Below are 13827 nucleotides of genomic sequence, written 5' to 3' on the forward strand. Positions count from 1 at the left end.
CGGGAGTTTAATGATTTAATCAGTTTGGTTTGATAGGGCTCTGAACCGAAATCAAAAGTTGACTTCAGCTGAGTGGCAAAATAGTGCACAATACTTCATTAAATTCTTAAAAAACATGACTTTCCCCTTTCAATCCATTCCGCGGGCACCAAAACCTGATACTCTCTGGGCATTCAAAGCAATAACAAACATCAAAGTTCAAATTATTTTTTTCGTTATAAAATCTAAGACTACACTAGCTAATTTTGAAAAATTATCCGGTTGCGTTTAAAGGGATTGAAGATTATGCATCATGTAAGGCTTCCAAAAATTTCTCAAAGAAAATCCTTCACCTGCATATCAATCAAAAAGGACCATTACCTGAAACAAGTGTTCACTTGATCACTTGACTCAATACACGGGATGTACGTTGCATGGCTTTATTGTGGTCGAATTTGTCAACAAAGATGGACAAACCATACAATAACTGATGATTTAAGACTCAAATTTCAATCATAGAATTTGAAATTATATTATTTTGGTTTGGGATTCAAAGCCCATCCCTTGCAAGGTGTATTATTTGAGGAAAGATTAGGGCAATGATTATGCGTATCAATATTGGGTTCAAGCAGAGTGGACTTTGGTTTGGTGTTTTTGGAACTCAATCAAATAATTTCGTCTTTTTCCTCCCACTGCCAAAGGTGACAAGTTTTGTTCTTGCCCTGTTTGTGATTTTGTCTTCGATGTATGGCTTCTACGATTCAACGGACTCTGCTATCCAATGCTACCACGATAAAGGTTTAAAATTACCCAAGAAATTATTAAACAGGTGAGTACAAATTGTTCATTTGAGCAATTTGTCATTTCAGTTTCACCCATGTGGTCTTGATGAGAACTTGACGGGGAATTTGCCCAAAATGTCCCGAATTTAGCTTAAACTACAACGAAAAAACATGTTAAAATTACCTTTTATATTGACCCATTTCTCAAACTGTGTTATTTTTCTGCAGTTCGAGTCAAAGAGGGGATTTTGATAAATTTATCTTCCAGTTTTGTACGGCAAATGTACGACCCCGAACAAATGTGGGAAAGAAGAATCGGAACTGACGGCGACGAGGCTCAGTCTCTCGCATTTTTTAACATTTGCAAAATTCGCGAACGAGCCAGAAATTAATGTTTTTATGTCTGTTTGCGAGCAGTCACCAATACTTACCGGAAAAAGGCACAAAAAAGAAATGCTTATGGATGTAAACAATGTATTTTTAATTTCGGCTCAGCTTTTTCAGCTCTCATTAACTAATTTGGGCCCAACCCCCTAATTACTATTTGTGAAAAAATATGCCCAGGTATTGTTGGATGATGAGCACATTCACGCTTCCCAAATATTTCCATACACCAACCAACGAAACAATTTATCCGGGAGTGGGCCCCTTCACTGGAAAGGACGAGAAGATGTACCACGCTTACTACCAATGGGTTCCATTGTTCCTCTTTTTCCAATGTGCTTGCTTCTACGCCCCACAGGCACTCTGGAAATGTATGGAGGGAGGCAGATTTAAGGTATGGGTCATCCGACTATCGGAGAGATTGATTCGTGATATCCAATAGATAAATCAACCCTTTACAGAAGTTGGTCGAGAGTTTGTTTAAAAAGAAGAAGGACAATGACGATGATGGTGATGATGACGAAGATGCCGGCGAGAAGGGTGGAAAGACGGGTGCCAGTTGTCCACCAAAGTGCATGTGCAAAGATAACGATAAGAAGGGCGGAGAAAAACCTCTCCCATTTGGCTTGTGTCAACGTTCAAAGCAGCCTGACGCAATAGTCTTGGCTGATTTGGTGGAATTTCTTGTGAAGAATGTGACAAATGAAGACTTTAAGCCCATGGTGCAACACCTTAGTAACTTACCACGTAAATATCGCGTTCCTGAAATGAGAAGTTACCTTGTCGAGAGGAAGCCTCTTAACATGAAGCAAGTGGTGGAATGCTTCCAAGGTAAACTCCTGAAGCCAAACATTGTGAAATATCTTGTGGAACGGGTTAGTTACCTGGATACCGGAGAATTTATTGAATGGATCGAAAACGGGCCTGAGGAAATCTCCCCCTTGGACATGTTAAAGTATCTATTGACACAAGCTCCTGAGGAACACTCAGCAACTAAATCCAAAAGCGTTTTGGTGAACCATTACAACGAACACCGCTGCCAGGATATGAATCATTACATATGCGAGATTGCCAGCTTTGTAAATTTGATCGTCCAAATAATGCTGACGAACCTATTCCTGGATTACCAATTTTTCTCGTATGGCTTCAAGGTAATCACAAAAACATCAACCGAATTATCTTCACTGGATGAACTTTGTTCAAAGTTATGTTTGGTGTAGAAAGGCCAAACTCTTTACGATCGATTTCGAGTGGATTATCGTTATTTTTCAGGCACTCACTCTCTTATGTGGAGAGTCCAAGGAACGAACAGATATTCTGTCCATTATTTTCCCTACAATGACCAAGTGCACATTCCACAAGTACGGCCCATCCGGAACTATCGAGACTTTGGACTCGCTATGCGTTTTGGGCGTTAACATCATCAATGAAAAGATTTTCCTCTTCTTGTGGGTCTGGTTCTTTCTGCTGGCGGTTTGCTCCCTTGGCAATATAATATATCAAACATATTTGATGTTCAAGCCCGACTATGAACCGAGGTAAGTCCTGCGGACATTTGAGCACATATAGCATATTTTTGCATATTGCAGTTAAAACAATCCGAATGACCTGATTCATATAACCATAAAGAAACGTGTTTCACATGGCAAGAACTTAGAACCAATTTAGGCTCAGGGCATTAGATGTCAGTTTTGACATAGCTAGGCCATAAGACTAGCCATGGTTTAGGACTCCCATCATATTTTTGGTTTTACTAACCGTTACGTGGAATGTAGGCCCAATTACTGTAGAAATAAAAGATTATGATTCGTCGAATTCCTACCAATTTAAATTTATGCAATAATTGGTCTACGATTGAATTTGAGCTGGCAGACCGGGCTAGTCTTCTACTTATATTCATATTCAAGATGTGGCTGGACAAGAGACTTGTACACAGTTAGCATCGTGATGCTATCTCTGGACTTGAACGTACGATATATCCAACCACACTTTTGAAAAGATTCACCCACCGTCAACTGGATATGTTCATCGAACTTTCCATTATATTAGAGGACTACATCCCATTCTGTCTTGGTGCGAGACCTGCTGAATTTTTTTACCTTCATCGGCTACCAATGGAGAGTCTAATGGTGTTGAACCATATGTCATTGAACGGAATTTCAAGACAATATTACTTTCAGCCACCCAAGAGTAGCGGGCTCAGCGAAAAAAATCTTTACCATTTAGATACACATGCTCATCCAGATCTATCTAAGTAGTCAGTGGTAAAAAAAGAGCCGTGTGACATGTAAAAGGCAGGGTTTTTATATTTTGGCCTCATTAATCGTCAATATACGTAGGAGCCATTGGACTCAATAATGACCTCCAATCGGCGACGGAATGCCGTGCATCCCTTGCGGATATACTCCACTGACATGGCGTCCCCAGTGTTGGTTGACCGCAGTCTTGAGGGCTCCAACGTTCGGCTGGCGGAAATTGCATGCCTTGAATTGGACATGCAACCAGAGAGTAAAATCCAATAGGTTTGCATCGGGTGAGTAAGGCGGCCACATCTTCTTGGCCCAAAACGGAATGTTTTTGGCCAACCACTCTTGAGTCTTATTAGATGTGTGGGTTGGCGCACCATCTTGCTGGAATACCACGTTTCCATGTGGGGAGTTGGTCTACACCCATGACAATAACTTTTCCGTCAAAGTCTTCGCAAAGTCGGCCCCAGTGAGCCGCTACCCAACTGCGAACCACACACAATGAGGAGCCTTGCCATCAGAGGTCACAAAGCCCAAAGACATGTCTTATTCAGGGTGTTATGTAGTACTAAGTGTCCTGATGGACTCATCAATGTCCTCAAAGCTCAGATGCCTATCATTTTGGCGATTGTGCACGGGGTCAACCGTCCAAGTTTTTTCATCACTGAAGATGATGGTCGTGCTTGCTCTGGCCTTTTTGAGGTCATTCAGCAGAACCTTGCAACGGAGGAGATGGGTTTCATTCATTGCAGGTGTCAAGAGGGGCCTCTCCACCTGCGATGGCAGAATTCGACTTTGAAGGAATTTCTGCCACTTTCTGCCACCATTTTCTGCCAGGTGGTCAAAAATGGCTTTTAATAATTTCCCATCCAAGTTATATACTCGTTGGCAAAAATCCACTCTGAAGGAATTTCTGCCACTTCCTGCCACCTGGTCAAAATTGGTTTTTAATGATTTTTCATCACTGCTCTCCACCCTCACAAGGCTCTTGCCACCGGCCTTTTTGATGGTCCTGTTGATGATCATGTCTGACGCTCTCAGTTCCTTGGCAATGTCACGCATGGACTTAAGGGGATTGGCCTGGGCCAATTTCTTGAGCTCCTCTTGGTCCAGGTTTGCCTTCCGCCCAGAGCCCTTCTTCCTATCCAGTGTCATCGAGTTTCTGACTGCATGCACTGTGGGCCTGGAGACTCCCAACTGTTGGCAGTGCTATTTTTTGAAACTTAACCTAACCTAATTAAACCTTACCTAACCCAACCCAGCCTAACCGAACCTAACTGTTTTAACAATCCTTAAAGTCTCTATCTAAACCCTAGAACATTTTGCCACAAATCTAAAAATGAGCACCGCGTACTAATCGGTAGAGAATAACGTTTATCCGATCCCGGCTCTTTAGAATCCGCCCCCAATCCCCAGGTGACGCCTCCTTGTGGTCATGTGTCTCCAATACCCATCAAACAAAGACAAAGAGGAGATCTCGACTAATATCAGTGATATTGGATGTGGCTTCCGGTGTTCTAATCCGGATTACTTGGGAAGGTTGTGCTCTGTGAAGATATGAGGCCAATAGCCCGTACACACACCTTGGATAGGCTTAAATGTGACGACTTTGCGTTTGATCACCATTCCCTGAGCTTTAGATCTATCGCTGTTTTTCAATACCCCGTTTGAAAGACAACATTCCACCCTTTCCAACATGATACTTTGAACAGGAAATAGTTTTGATTTGACGACACAGTGGGCTTTTAAGGACGACCGACCAAGTCTTATCAAAATCTGACCTCCAAGACAAGAGAGTCCATCATGACCCTCTACATATTAGGCTGGACGGCGTCCAAGATCGCCAAAGAGCTGAAGTTGACCAGGCAAGATGTGTCGAAGACCATCAAGAGGCTCGAGGAGTTGGGTCATTCCGGGGATAGGACGCGTAGGAGAGCCAGTACCATACGAACACGGCCATTGGTTCCGTTCGATCGCGCGGGTGGAAGTACTCTGGTTTGCGCTTGGGGTATGAGGGACCATGATCAGCCATCAATCGTCTTTTCTCCATGCGAGTTTGTTCCTTATCACCGTAAAACTCGAGTGCTCGCGTGAGGGCGTCTGGGTTTGTAATAATACCGTGCCCAAGGCTGGCTGCATCCTTGATGCTCTTGCGGACCTCGTCGTCCGTCAAGCCTGTGAGAAGCTGATTAATAAGCTTAACTGGTTGGTAAGCTGTGTCGGCTCGTGCCCCTGTGTAAGGTTCTGGCATTTGTAAGTTAAATATCCAAGGTTCATCTTCCTCTAAATAGACATCTTCCGTCCGTGAGCGTGTTAGGAGGAACCAGCTCGACTTTGCGGAGCAGAGTGTCAAGATCAACACCCAGAAGTATCCGGAGATGCTGAAGGAGGAAGCACTGTCTTGACTTGAGTCCTTTAGAGCTATATAGATATAAAATTGATCTACCGTTAATTGAGGAGATCTGCGTTTCTTATTTTATTACTTGAATTCGAAAAGTGGCTCAGAGTGGCTGTGACCAAGAGCAGGCCGATTTGGTGGGAAGCTCGTTCGCAGTCCATAATTCTAGAAGTCCGTGTACTATCCGACGGGATCTCTTCATTTCCCAAAGTGGAGGGAGGCACAGGGACAGACGTTCATCCATTCATGCTCAGGTTCCATGGCAGGTTCAAAAAGGCCAGAAGAGGCAAATATCAAAGCTATTCCACAATGGGCTTCCTTGGGCATGATCTGTTGGCCTCTAAGGTAGATAGAAACAACCAAGCAAAACTGCATCAGCTGTATAGCCTATAAGATTGCCGTGATTTGGACAGGCCGCTCTTTGGGGCTCACATCGGATTGCTCCCGGATGCGTTCAGTGAATCCACTTCATGCTCAAAACCTGTTCAGAGATTTATAAAAGCCATAGCTTAGAGGTTCTTAGAGTTGACAGCAGCCTGATTTGTCTCTGTATTAGAGTTGATATGATCCTGTTGGGGGATCTTTTAGAGTAGGCCTCACTGGACCGGCATTAAGAAAGAGGGTGGGACTAGCGTAATACTATTTTTAGACCTAGAACGACCTAGAAGAGTTTTTGAGGTGTCATGAGGTGGATTCATTGACCGCATCCGGGAGCAATCCAATGAGACCCCAAGAACACTGCAGTCATCTTCCCAAAGAGCGGCCTGTCCAAATCACGGCAATCTTATACGCTATTCAGCTACCACGTTTTGAATGGTGGTTTCTATCTACCTTAGAGGCAAACAGATCAACCCCAAGGAAGTCCACTGTGGAACAGCTTTGGCATTTGCCTCTTCCGGCCTTTTTGAACCTGCCATCGAAACTGAGCATGAATGGATGAACGCCTGTCCGTGTGCCTTCCTCCACTTTGGAAAACTCCACATTGAAAGATGAAGAGATCTCGTCAGAAAGCATAACTGCAACTACATAGGTGCAACCAGCGCACCACTGGATTAACTTCTGGCTGCCAATATTCACGTGTCTAGACTCTTTTGTTCTATTCTAATTCTGTTTCTGAAACTCCGATTTTTATAGGTTTCTGCAGTGGATAAAGAGAAAAGGATCGACTGAAATTGAAACAATCGAGTATCGAATCCTTATGGGACAATTGATATACCACCTCAACTTTTCTGACTGGCTCATATTATACTTATACACTCAAAGTATAACAAGATCAACCGAATGGAAATCCGTTTGTTACCTTTTGAGCCTTGCGAAGATATTATTTCCGAAGGAAGATAGGCTCGATAACATGGAATGCTGGAGGTGGTCAAAACCAAGCGTGCGGCAACCGGGATTTCTTAGCTTCTGCTCCACCCCCTCAGATCCGGTGAAGCACAAGTATGCGTGAAAGTAATTCAAACTATCATGATGTAATTCAAGATGTGTTTCAAGATACCAGGCATTGACATGTTTGTGTTTTTTTTCACAATCACGTTTTCATAGCTTGCCAATAAAGATATCTAAAATCATTTGTTCTGGCTGAAAATAGTGTTATGGCACATCCCACTGGAAACATGCTCCGCAGACATGGTAAAAAGAGCGTGCATTTTTTGGCATTTTTCATTATAAACTATGCACAGATAGCTCTTTGATCAATATCTGAAAGTGTCTAGACATTGACTTGAAATGTTATAAGATATCCAGTTTTTTAACGGTTCTTTTGAAACATGCTTGTTCCGAAAATGCGCCGCAAAGATGCACTTCGTAATCAAATCAATTTTTTTGACGTCTTATGGTTGAGAGTACGTCTCATAATTGGGCAAGGTACTTGTTAAAAGTTGAAATAATTTCGAGGCGTTCGACTATGAATGTATTAACGGATTTATTATTTTTTGTAATAAGTATAATTTAACCATATGCAAATGAATGACATTATGGATGGATCTTCGTTTCAGTCATGTTAGAAATGGGTGAAAGGCGATGTTGGTTTGAAGAAGGCACAACATATTATTGTCTTGAACTCTTGTTAGATGTGGAGGGGCAGCGCGATTGAAGGGGTAGGGTAGGGTTTGGGTGGGTGATTAGGAAATGAATGTTCTTATTGTCTCTACATAGCACCAATTCTCGGAGATGAAAACATGTAAACGATGATTGTACAACACAATCGGAGAAACCAAAGATCATCATCATGCATGGCCGACTGTACATATTGACTAGTCAGATTACTGGAAGAGATGAGTTATCGGTCTAGTATGGATTGAAGCACTCGAGATTCATATTTTACAAGTCTAAATGAGTTAAGTATAGGTTGCCGACGCAATCTGGGTGGGGAAATAAAAAATCCACAATCAAAACAGGCCATTCACAGCTTTGTCCACACATCAGATCGAATGGTTCTTGCAAGATTTCATATGTGAACATAATGAGACCTGACATCGGCCTCTTCTTTACATCTTGCCGTTGTAGGTTGGATTCTTGTAGGTAGACGTGGCTGACTTAAAAATTGGATTCTCTCCCTAAATGACGAAAGAGACCAAACAGATATCGTTAAAATAGAACAAGCAAATCTTGATAATTCTTTCCACTGCGGCAAAAGAGTGAAATGATCCGCAACCATTCAAAGAATAATCACAAAACCTTGTCACGAGAGCAATTGTGGAAACCATTATTTCATCTGAATTTTCAAGAAGACACCTACCGCATCCCATTTAGCCATGGCTCGCTCCTTTTCAAAGCGGGCAAATTCTCTACGGTCATGGATGGTGGTGAACACCTTCCACATCAGAATCAGAAGTAGGCCAACGGCGACAATGGCTCCGATAACCCCGAGGATGATGCCTGAAAAAATATCAGGGCAGTGCTTGACGAACGTCTCTGAACCTTTTGCTGTAACCCTATGTGCTTTTACCCATGACATCTACCACAACGGGACATTCTTTGGTTGTCTGGACCCACACCATCAGTTGGCCCGTGGAATTATGGTAACCGTAAACGAAGGTGGCCCGGCAGTCGTCGTCATCGATGAATGTGCACAGCCGTTCATCATCACGGACATAATCTTCGGCCTTTTCCACTTCGATCACGTCAAAGGGGCATTTGTCACAAAGGTCCACACCAAATTCGTCCTCCTTGTCCGCGAGAGTACCAGATTGGAATTGAAGGCATTGGACACAAGGGGTCAGCTCTTCACATTTACCCGGGCATGTCTGAGGTAGGCAAAAATGAACCATGAAAAAAGTCACTTTCCTTACCAAGGTTATTCACAATTTATATATCATGTATGCTGGAAGACTCATCTGTGATATCATTTGCTCCTAATTCATTTGGATAACTCGATATGAAATGTCGCTCATACTTTTACTTTTCCCTAAAAAATGTGCGATTCCTTCATTTGGCTCCATCTAATTTAGGTGTGAGTCTTTTCAACATGTGTAACTGCGTACAATTGGTTAATTCATCGCTGTATGTGCCAAACCGCAATGTAAGCAGGCCAATACCAGCACCAGTTGAGAAATAGTTCAGAACAAGACCAAAGAAAAAATGCGCAGAAAATAAATCAGCTACTAACCGGGCATTCTTCGCAGAATCGACCCGAGAATTGGCCCTCTTCAGTCTCAAAGCACTTGCATTCGCCGCAGCTACAGGATCCGTGACCGGAGCAGAGCTTGTTGATGTGCTCTCCATACGGTGTGATGCAAGTCTCATTGGTGGCGCGGCATTCACAGGCAGAATATCCTGAAACAATGGTAGAGTTTCACATTAAAGTGAGTCACGAATTATGGCGTTGACGTTATCATGATAATTGGATTGCCCAAGGGTTACTCGGCGAGAATGGTTATGATGCAAGGTATAAAGAAGAACAGTGGTAGCACGGTATTAAAAGAATGGGTCAATCGTTCACTGTTACCAGCCGTGACGTCACACTGCGCCTCACAAAAAAGAGAACATAATATGCATTTTTTTAGAATCGTTTTCAAAACTTCTGCATACCTGGCACATCGTATTCCGAGTTGCAGACGCATTTTCCACAAACGCATTCACCATGTTCGGGACCAGAGCATAAGAGTCCATCATAGCGATCGCAAGAGAAGTTGTCGCATTCGCAATAGTCACCCGAGACGATCTGGCAATGGCAAATTGAATAGAAAATGGTACAGATGATAATTGGGCGGTCAAATTGGAAATAGCCAAGTGATTTCGGTCACTTTTGGGTGGAAAACAAACTTTCAGAGGTCTACACGTTTTTAGAGTAAACCTATATTGATTACAACAATGTGCAATTAGGCCTGAGGGTAACGACGAGAATTAGAACATTAAAGTGTATGAGTGTGATGTGATTAGTGCCTAGTTATACGGTAAATAAACTTCATGTTTAGATTCTTTCAAAAACATTCAGCTTAAGTCAGTTCCAGAAACGGATATAAAAAATGTCCGGCATTTTTTCTTGATGGATCTACCATTCTTTGATATACTACTGAAGCAGTTCGGAAAAAACACCGCAACAAAAGGCACAAGAAAAAAAAAACCTCATACGTCTTCAGATATTGCAAAAATGAATAAGTGTAGCCTGAGCTCGAGTTTATCTTACTTTCTTTAACCAGCAAAAAATGTTTGAAATGTGTATTTGTTCGAAACAATGCTCTATAAATTTGTCTAATCATTCTACTTGGTTGTGTGAAACCCTAATTTAGTTTTTCAATACAATGAGCTCAATCTCCCAACATCTTATACTGGTGGTTTGCATCGTTTAGTCACAAGACGCTAATTGTTATTTAGCATGATATTTACTTTGAGACTGGATTTAAGGACCAACAAACTTACGCTCCATTTCTGGTCCGTCGAGAAATACTTTATTAGGTTGCGAACTTACAACTTATTGTACTATGTTTAATCATCTGTCATACAACTGAAAATACACGATTCAGATTTTTGCCCACATCTTTGAGGCATATTATTTTGATAATTAAGATGAATATTGATGTACAGATGTTGAAATGCAATCTTTGTCAATCTGCGGAGGTGGACACTTTTTGGCGAAATTTATTGTGAGCGAGTGTCAATGTTTTTCTCCAGTTAGTGTATTTAAGACAAATAGCCAATCAGCAATTAACGACTTTAACTTTGTGCACTATAAGCCCACCACTGGCAAGCTTGCATGGTGCTCCCTTTTGTAAATGTAAGAGCAGAATGGAGCTTGACCTAATGTGGATTCCTATGTACTACGTACAAAGTGGCACGGGTTGGGGAGCAAGTGATTCCTTCATTAATGTGTCACATGCGAGGCTAATGTGCGATGATCTATTTAAAGGGAACACTGACGTTCCATGCATTCCAGTATAGCTTACAATTTCAAAATTTGGATCATATTGGTACCGATAGAACATCGGAAACTGTTTTCAAAGCAAAACCACATGAATTAGTTCCCTCTTATAAGGGACGCCAAAAAACAACTATCCAACTCACTACTTACCTCATCGGGATTTTCGCGAGGATAGCATTCACATTTACCACAAATACAATCCCCTCGGTTGTTGCAGAGAGTTGTCGTGGTGTTATCTGGTCGACATCCGGCTTCGAGATCTCCGTGGAAACCGAGATTTTCCCGATCGCACTCACACCGTCGACCAAAGAAATCTGTTGGACATTGGCAGATCCCACACATGTAGGTTCCATGCCCAGAGCATTGAGGCGCATTCTCCATGTATCCCTGGAACAGAATGGATTACCTCATGGGTTTACTTAATTGTAACCTTATTTGTTACGGAGGAGGTAATTGGATGTATGGAGAATGTGAGTTGACGTTAATCTTGGATACTGGGCGAATAAGATTGACGATGTGTTGTACTCACCGGATTCCCAGGCTGCTCACATTCGCATTGGCACATCATCTCCAGATCCACCAAAACGGACTCATTGATGCCCACAGGGTAGATTTGGAACTTTTGACGCCATTCACGAGGGTCTTTGGGACACTTGACTACTTCAATCTTGGCTGGAATGAAAGATTTGGCAAGATGATTGACGTTGCCAACATAATTAGGCATTTGTCGGTCGAGAGTTTACTTTCACAACAAAGAAAAAAATGAAAACAAAAACTGGGCTCGAATTAAAAACACTGAATAACTCAGCAACTAAAGAGGCCCGCAAATAGTGTTGAACTCATTAATGGCGCTTACAAACAATAATCATCAATAGTTCATAACAAATCCCTCAGAGCAAGCCCACCACAAATAGGGCCAAAGTTAACCGCTAATGCTATAGGGTATAACCTTTATAAACTTTTGGTAGACTATCATGTGAAAAACAATCTATGAAGATTTGCTAATGTGCAAGAAAGGAACTACCCAATGTTTGGATGAACCCAAATCCTCATCTCCATTCATTCAATCATAAGTTCCGTAATCACCTGTAAATTGAACTCTGGATCCCACTCGAAGTCCAGAGCATTTATTGGTCTGTCTCACGGGCCCATCGCCCACACAGCTGGAATAGTAGGTCACCCTAACGGATCCCGTGGCATTGTCCTTCATCTCAATTGAGGACGTGATGGCCTGAAAGTGAGAACTCATTCATGAAGCACGATTGAACAACACAGGCAACTGACGCTTGCCTCCATTGACTAAATTACCTGATATTGGGCTTTGACCAGCTCCACAATATTGGAGGAGTCGGCACTGAGGGTGCCAGCGGAACTACCTTCAATATTGGCTTGGAGCATGTTGTACACGTCAAACTGTTCCTCGGTTACAGCAAAGATGACGTTGACCGAGTTTTCTTTCACCTGAAAACCAACTCCGGATATTAATAAAAAGGCTTCTTGATCCATGACGAGTGCAAAACCTAGCCAAATTTTAGCCTTTGTACTTGCCGAATTAAAGATGAATCTGCGTAAAAGCCCTAGTCTTTATTGCATTCATTTCCAATGATGGACTTTTAATAGCTCCACAATTACACCAAATTGATTACCAAATACAGATCCTTAATTTATATCAAAGGGGCAACATTTTTGCATTAACAATGCCCACCGTTGTTCTTTGCTTCGACGGATCTTATTCAACGATGTGGGTCTTCTTACCTTGTGGTTGATCTGAGACACTGAGGGGTAATCTTGTAGCGTGGAATGGGTGTAAGTGCCTTTGGAGTCCAAATGGCAAAATCCATCATTGGGCTTGACAATGCCGCCCAATTTGCCATCACCAGCGTAATGGAATCCGGCGTCCGTGGAAAATACCAGAAGCTTTCGAGCCTTGTCTCGCCATCCGATCTCGTTCTTGCAAACAATAGCTTGCATAATGGCGTCAAAACCACCCTCGGGAGCGTCCAAATTACCCGACACCTGGGCTCTTTTCACTTCTCCCTAAAGGAAGGGCAACACAATCTATTTTAGGACCTGAACATGTCATGGTTATACTGAAAGCAAACCCAATTCTCTGGCAACCACTCGCTGGAAGAGTCAAGATTAACGACAAAATTAATCAAATTCATGCCAAAAATATGCAAAGGGGTTTGAAACTCGGAGGGCTTGACAACACCGCAATATTTGTGGAACACCTAAGGACTTACAGCGAATGTCCACGGATCTTCAGTGAGTGGCATTTGGTGCTGATAACCATATGGAGCAGCGCATTGATCGCACGGCTCAATTAACCTGTCATAAGTATATCAATTGAAATCTTCAGACTTGGATCTTATAAGCACAGAGCTGATTGCCAGAGGAATTAGTGTTGCGTTCTTAGGGATCAAATGCTGATGGTCACGCTTACCGAAAAGGTCGAGGTGTCCGTGCTGAGTCTCATGTGATGTTTGTATCCGTAAGGAGCAGCACAACCATCGCAGGGCTCTTCTAACCTAAAGGGTAGTTTATTGGTTGGTTTTAATCTCTCTCTCGCACACACAAAAACCAAAGCCGAGAATTAGCGTGACCACAAAAGTGGGCTGGTTCCGTGACTGTTACAATAAAAGTTCCGATGGGGAACAAAAAAAATCACTTTTGTCG

At 42.4% G+C, this 13827-nt stretch overlaps 2 protein-coding genes across 5 annotated transcripts in view; one reads left to right on the forward strand and one right to left on the reverse strand.

The window, feature by feature from the left end:
* The window catches only part of LOC131882846 (innexin inx2-like), an 18011-nt gene extending 10651 nt beyond the window's left edge, over positions 1-7360 (forward strand). The window contains exons 2-6 of the mRNA XM_059230151.1: positions 681-808; positions 1326-1539; positions 1607-2296; positions 2418-2683; positions 6924-7360. Coding sequence (XP_059086134.1) covers positions 681-808; positions 1326-1539; positions 1607-2296; positions 2418-2683; positions 6924-7239 — 1614 coding nt within the window. The 3' untranslated portion in view covers positions 7240-7360. The remainder of the gene's footprint in view (positions 1-680; positions 809-1325; positions 1540-1606; positions 2297-2417; positions 2684-6923) is intronic.
* A 334-nt stretch (positions 7361-7694) lies between these two features.
* LOC131882845 (integrin beta-PS-like) overlaps positions 7695-13827 on the reverse strand; it is a 7976-nt gene continuing 1843 nt past the window's right edge. The window contains exons 5-16 of one of the 4 annotated variants that reach the window (XM_059230148.1): positions 13395-13479; positions 12907-13188; positions 12460-12612; positions 12238-12382; positions 11681-11823; positions 11302-11538; positions 11177-11221; positions 9822-9954; positions 9400-9566; positions 8740-9037; positions 8530-8669; positions 7695-8347 (exon numbers count right to left, since the gene is read on the reverse strand). In XM_059230148.1, coding sequence (XP_059086131.1) covers positions 8279-8347; positions 8530-8669; positions 8740-9037; positions 9400-9566; positions 9822-9954; positions 11177-11221; positions 11302-11538; positions 11681-11823; positions 12238-12382; positions 12460-12612; positions 12907-13188; positions 13395-13479 — 1897 coding nt within the window. In that variant the 3' untranslated portion in view covers positions 7695-8278. Of the gene's footprint in view, positions 8348-8529; positions 8670-8739; positions 9038-9399; positions 9567-9821; positions 9955-11176; positions 11222-11301; positions 11539-11680; positions 11824-12237; positions 12383-12459; positions 12613-12906; positions 13189-13394; positions 13480-13594; positions 13680-13827 lie in introns of all 4 variants that reach the window. The other 3 variants (XM_059230147.1, XM_059230150.1, XM_059230149.1) reach the window with 3 other exon arrangements.

Source organism: Tigriopus californicus, chromosome 6 (assembly GCF_007210705.1).
Source record: "Tigriopus californicus strain San Diego chromosome 6, Tcal_SD_v2.1, whole genome shotgun sequence".
NCBI lineage: Eukaryota > Metazoa > Arthropoda > Copepoda > Harpacticoida > Harpacticidae > Tigriopus > Tigriopus californicus.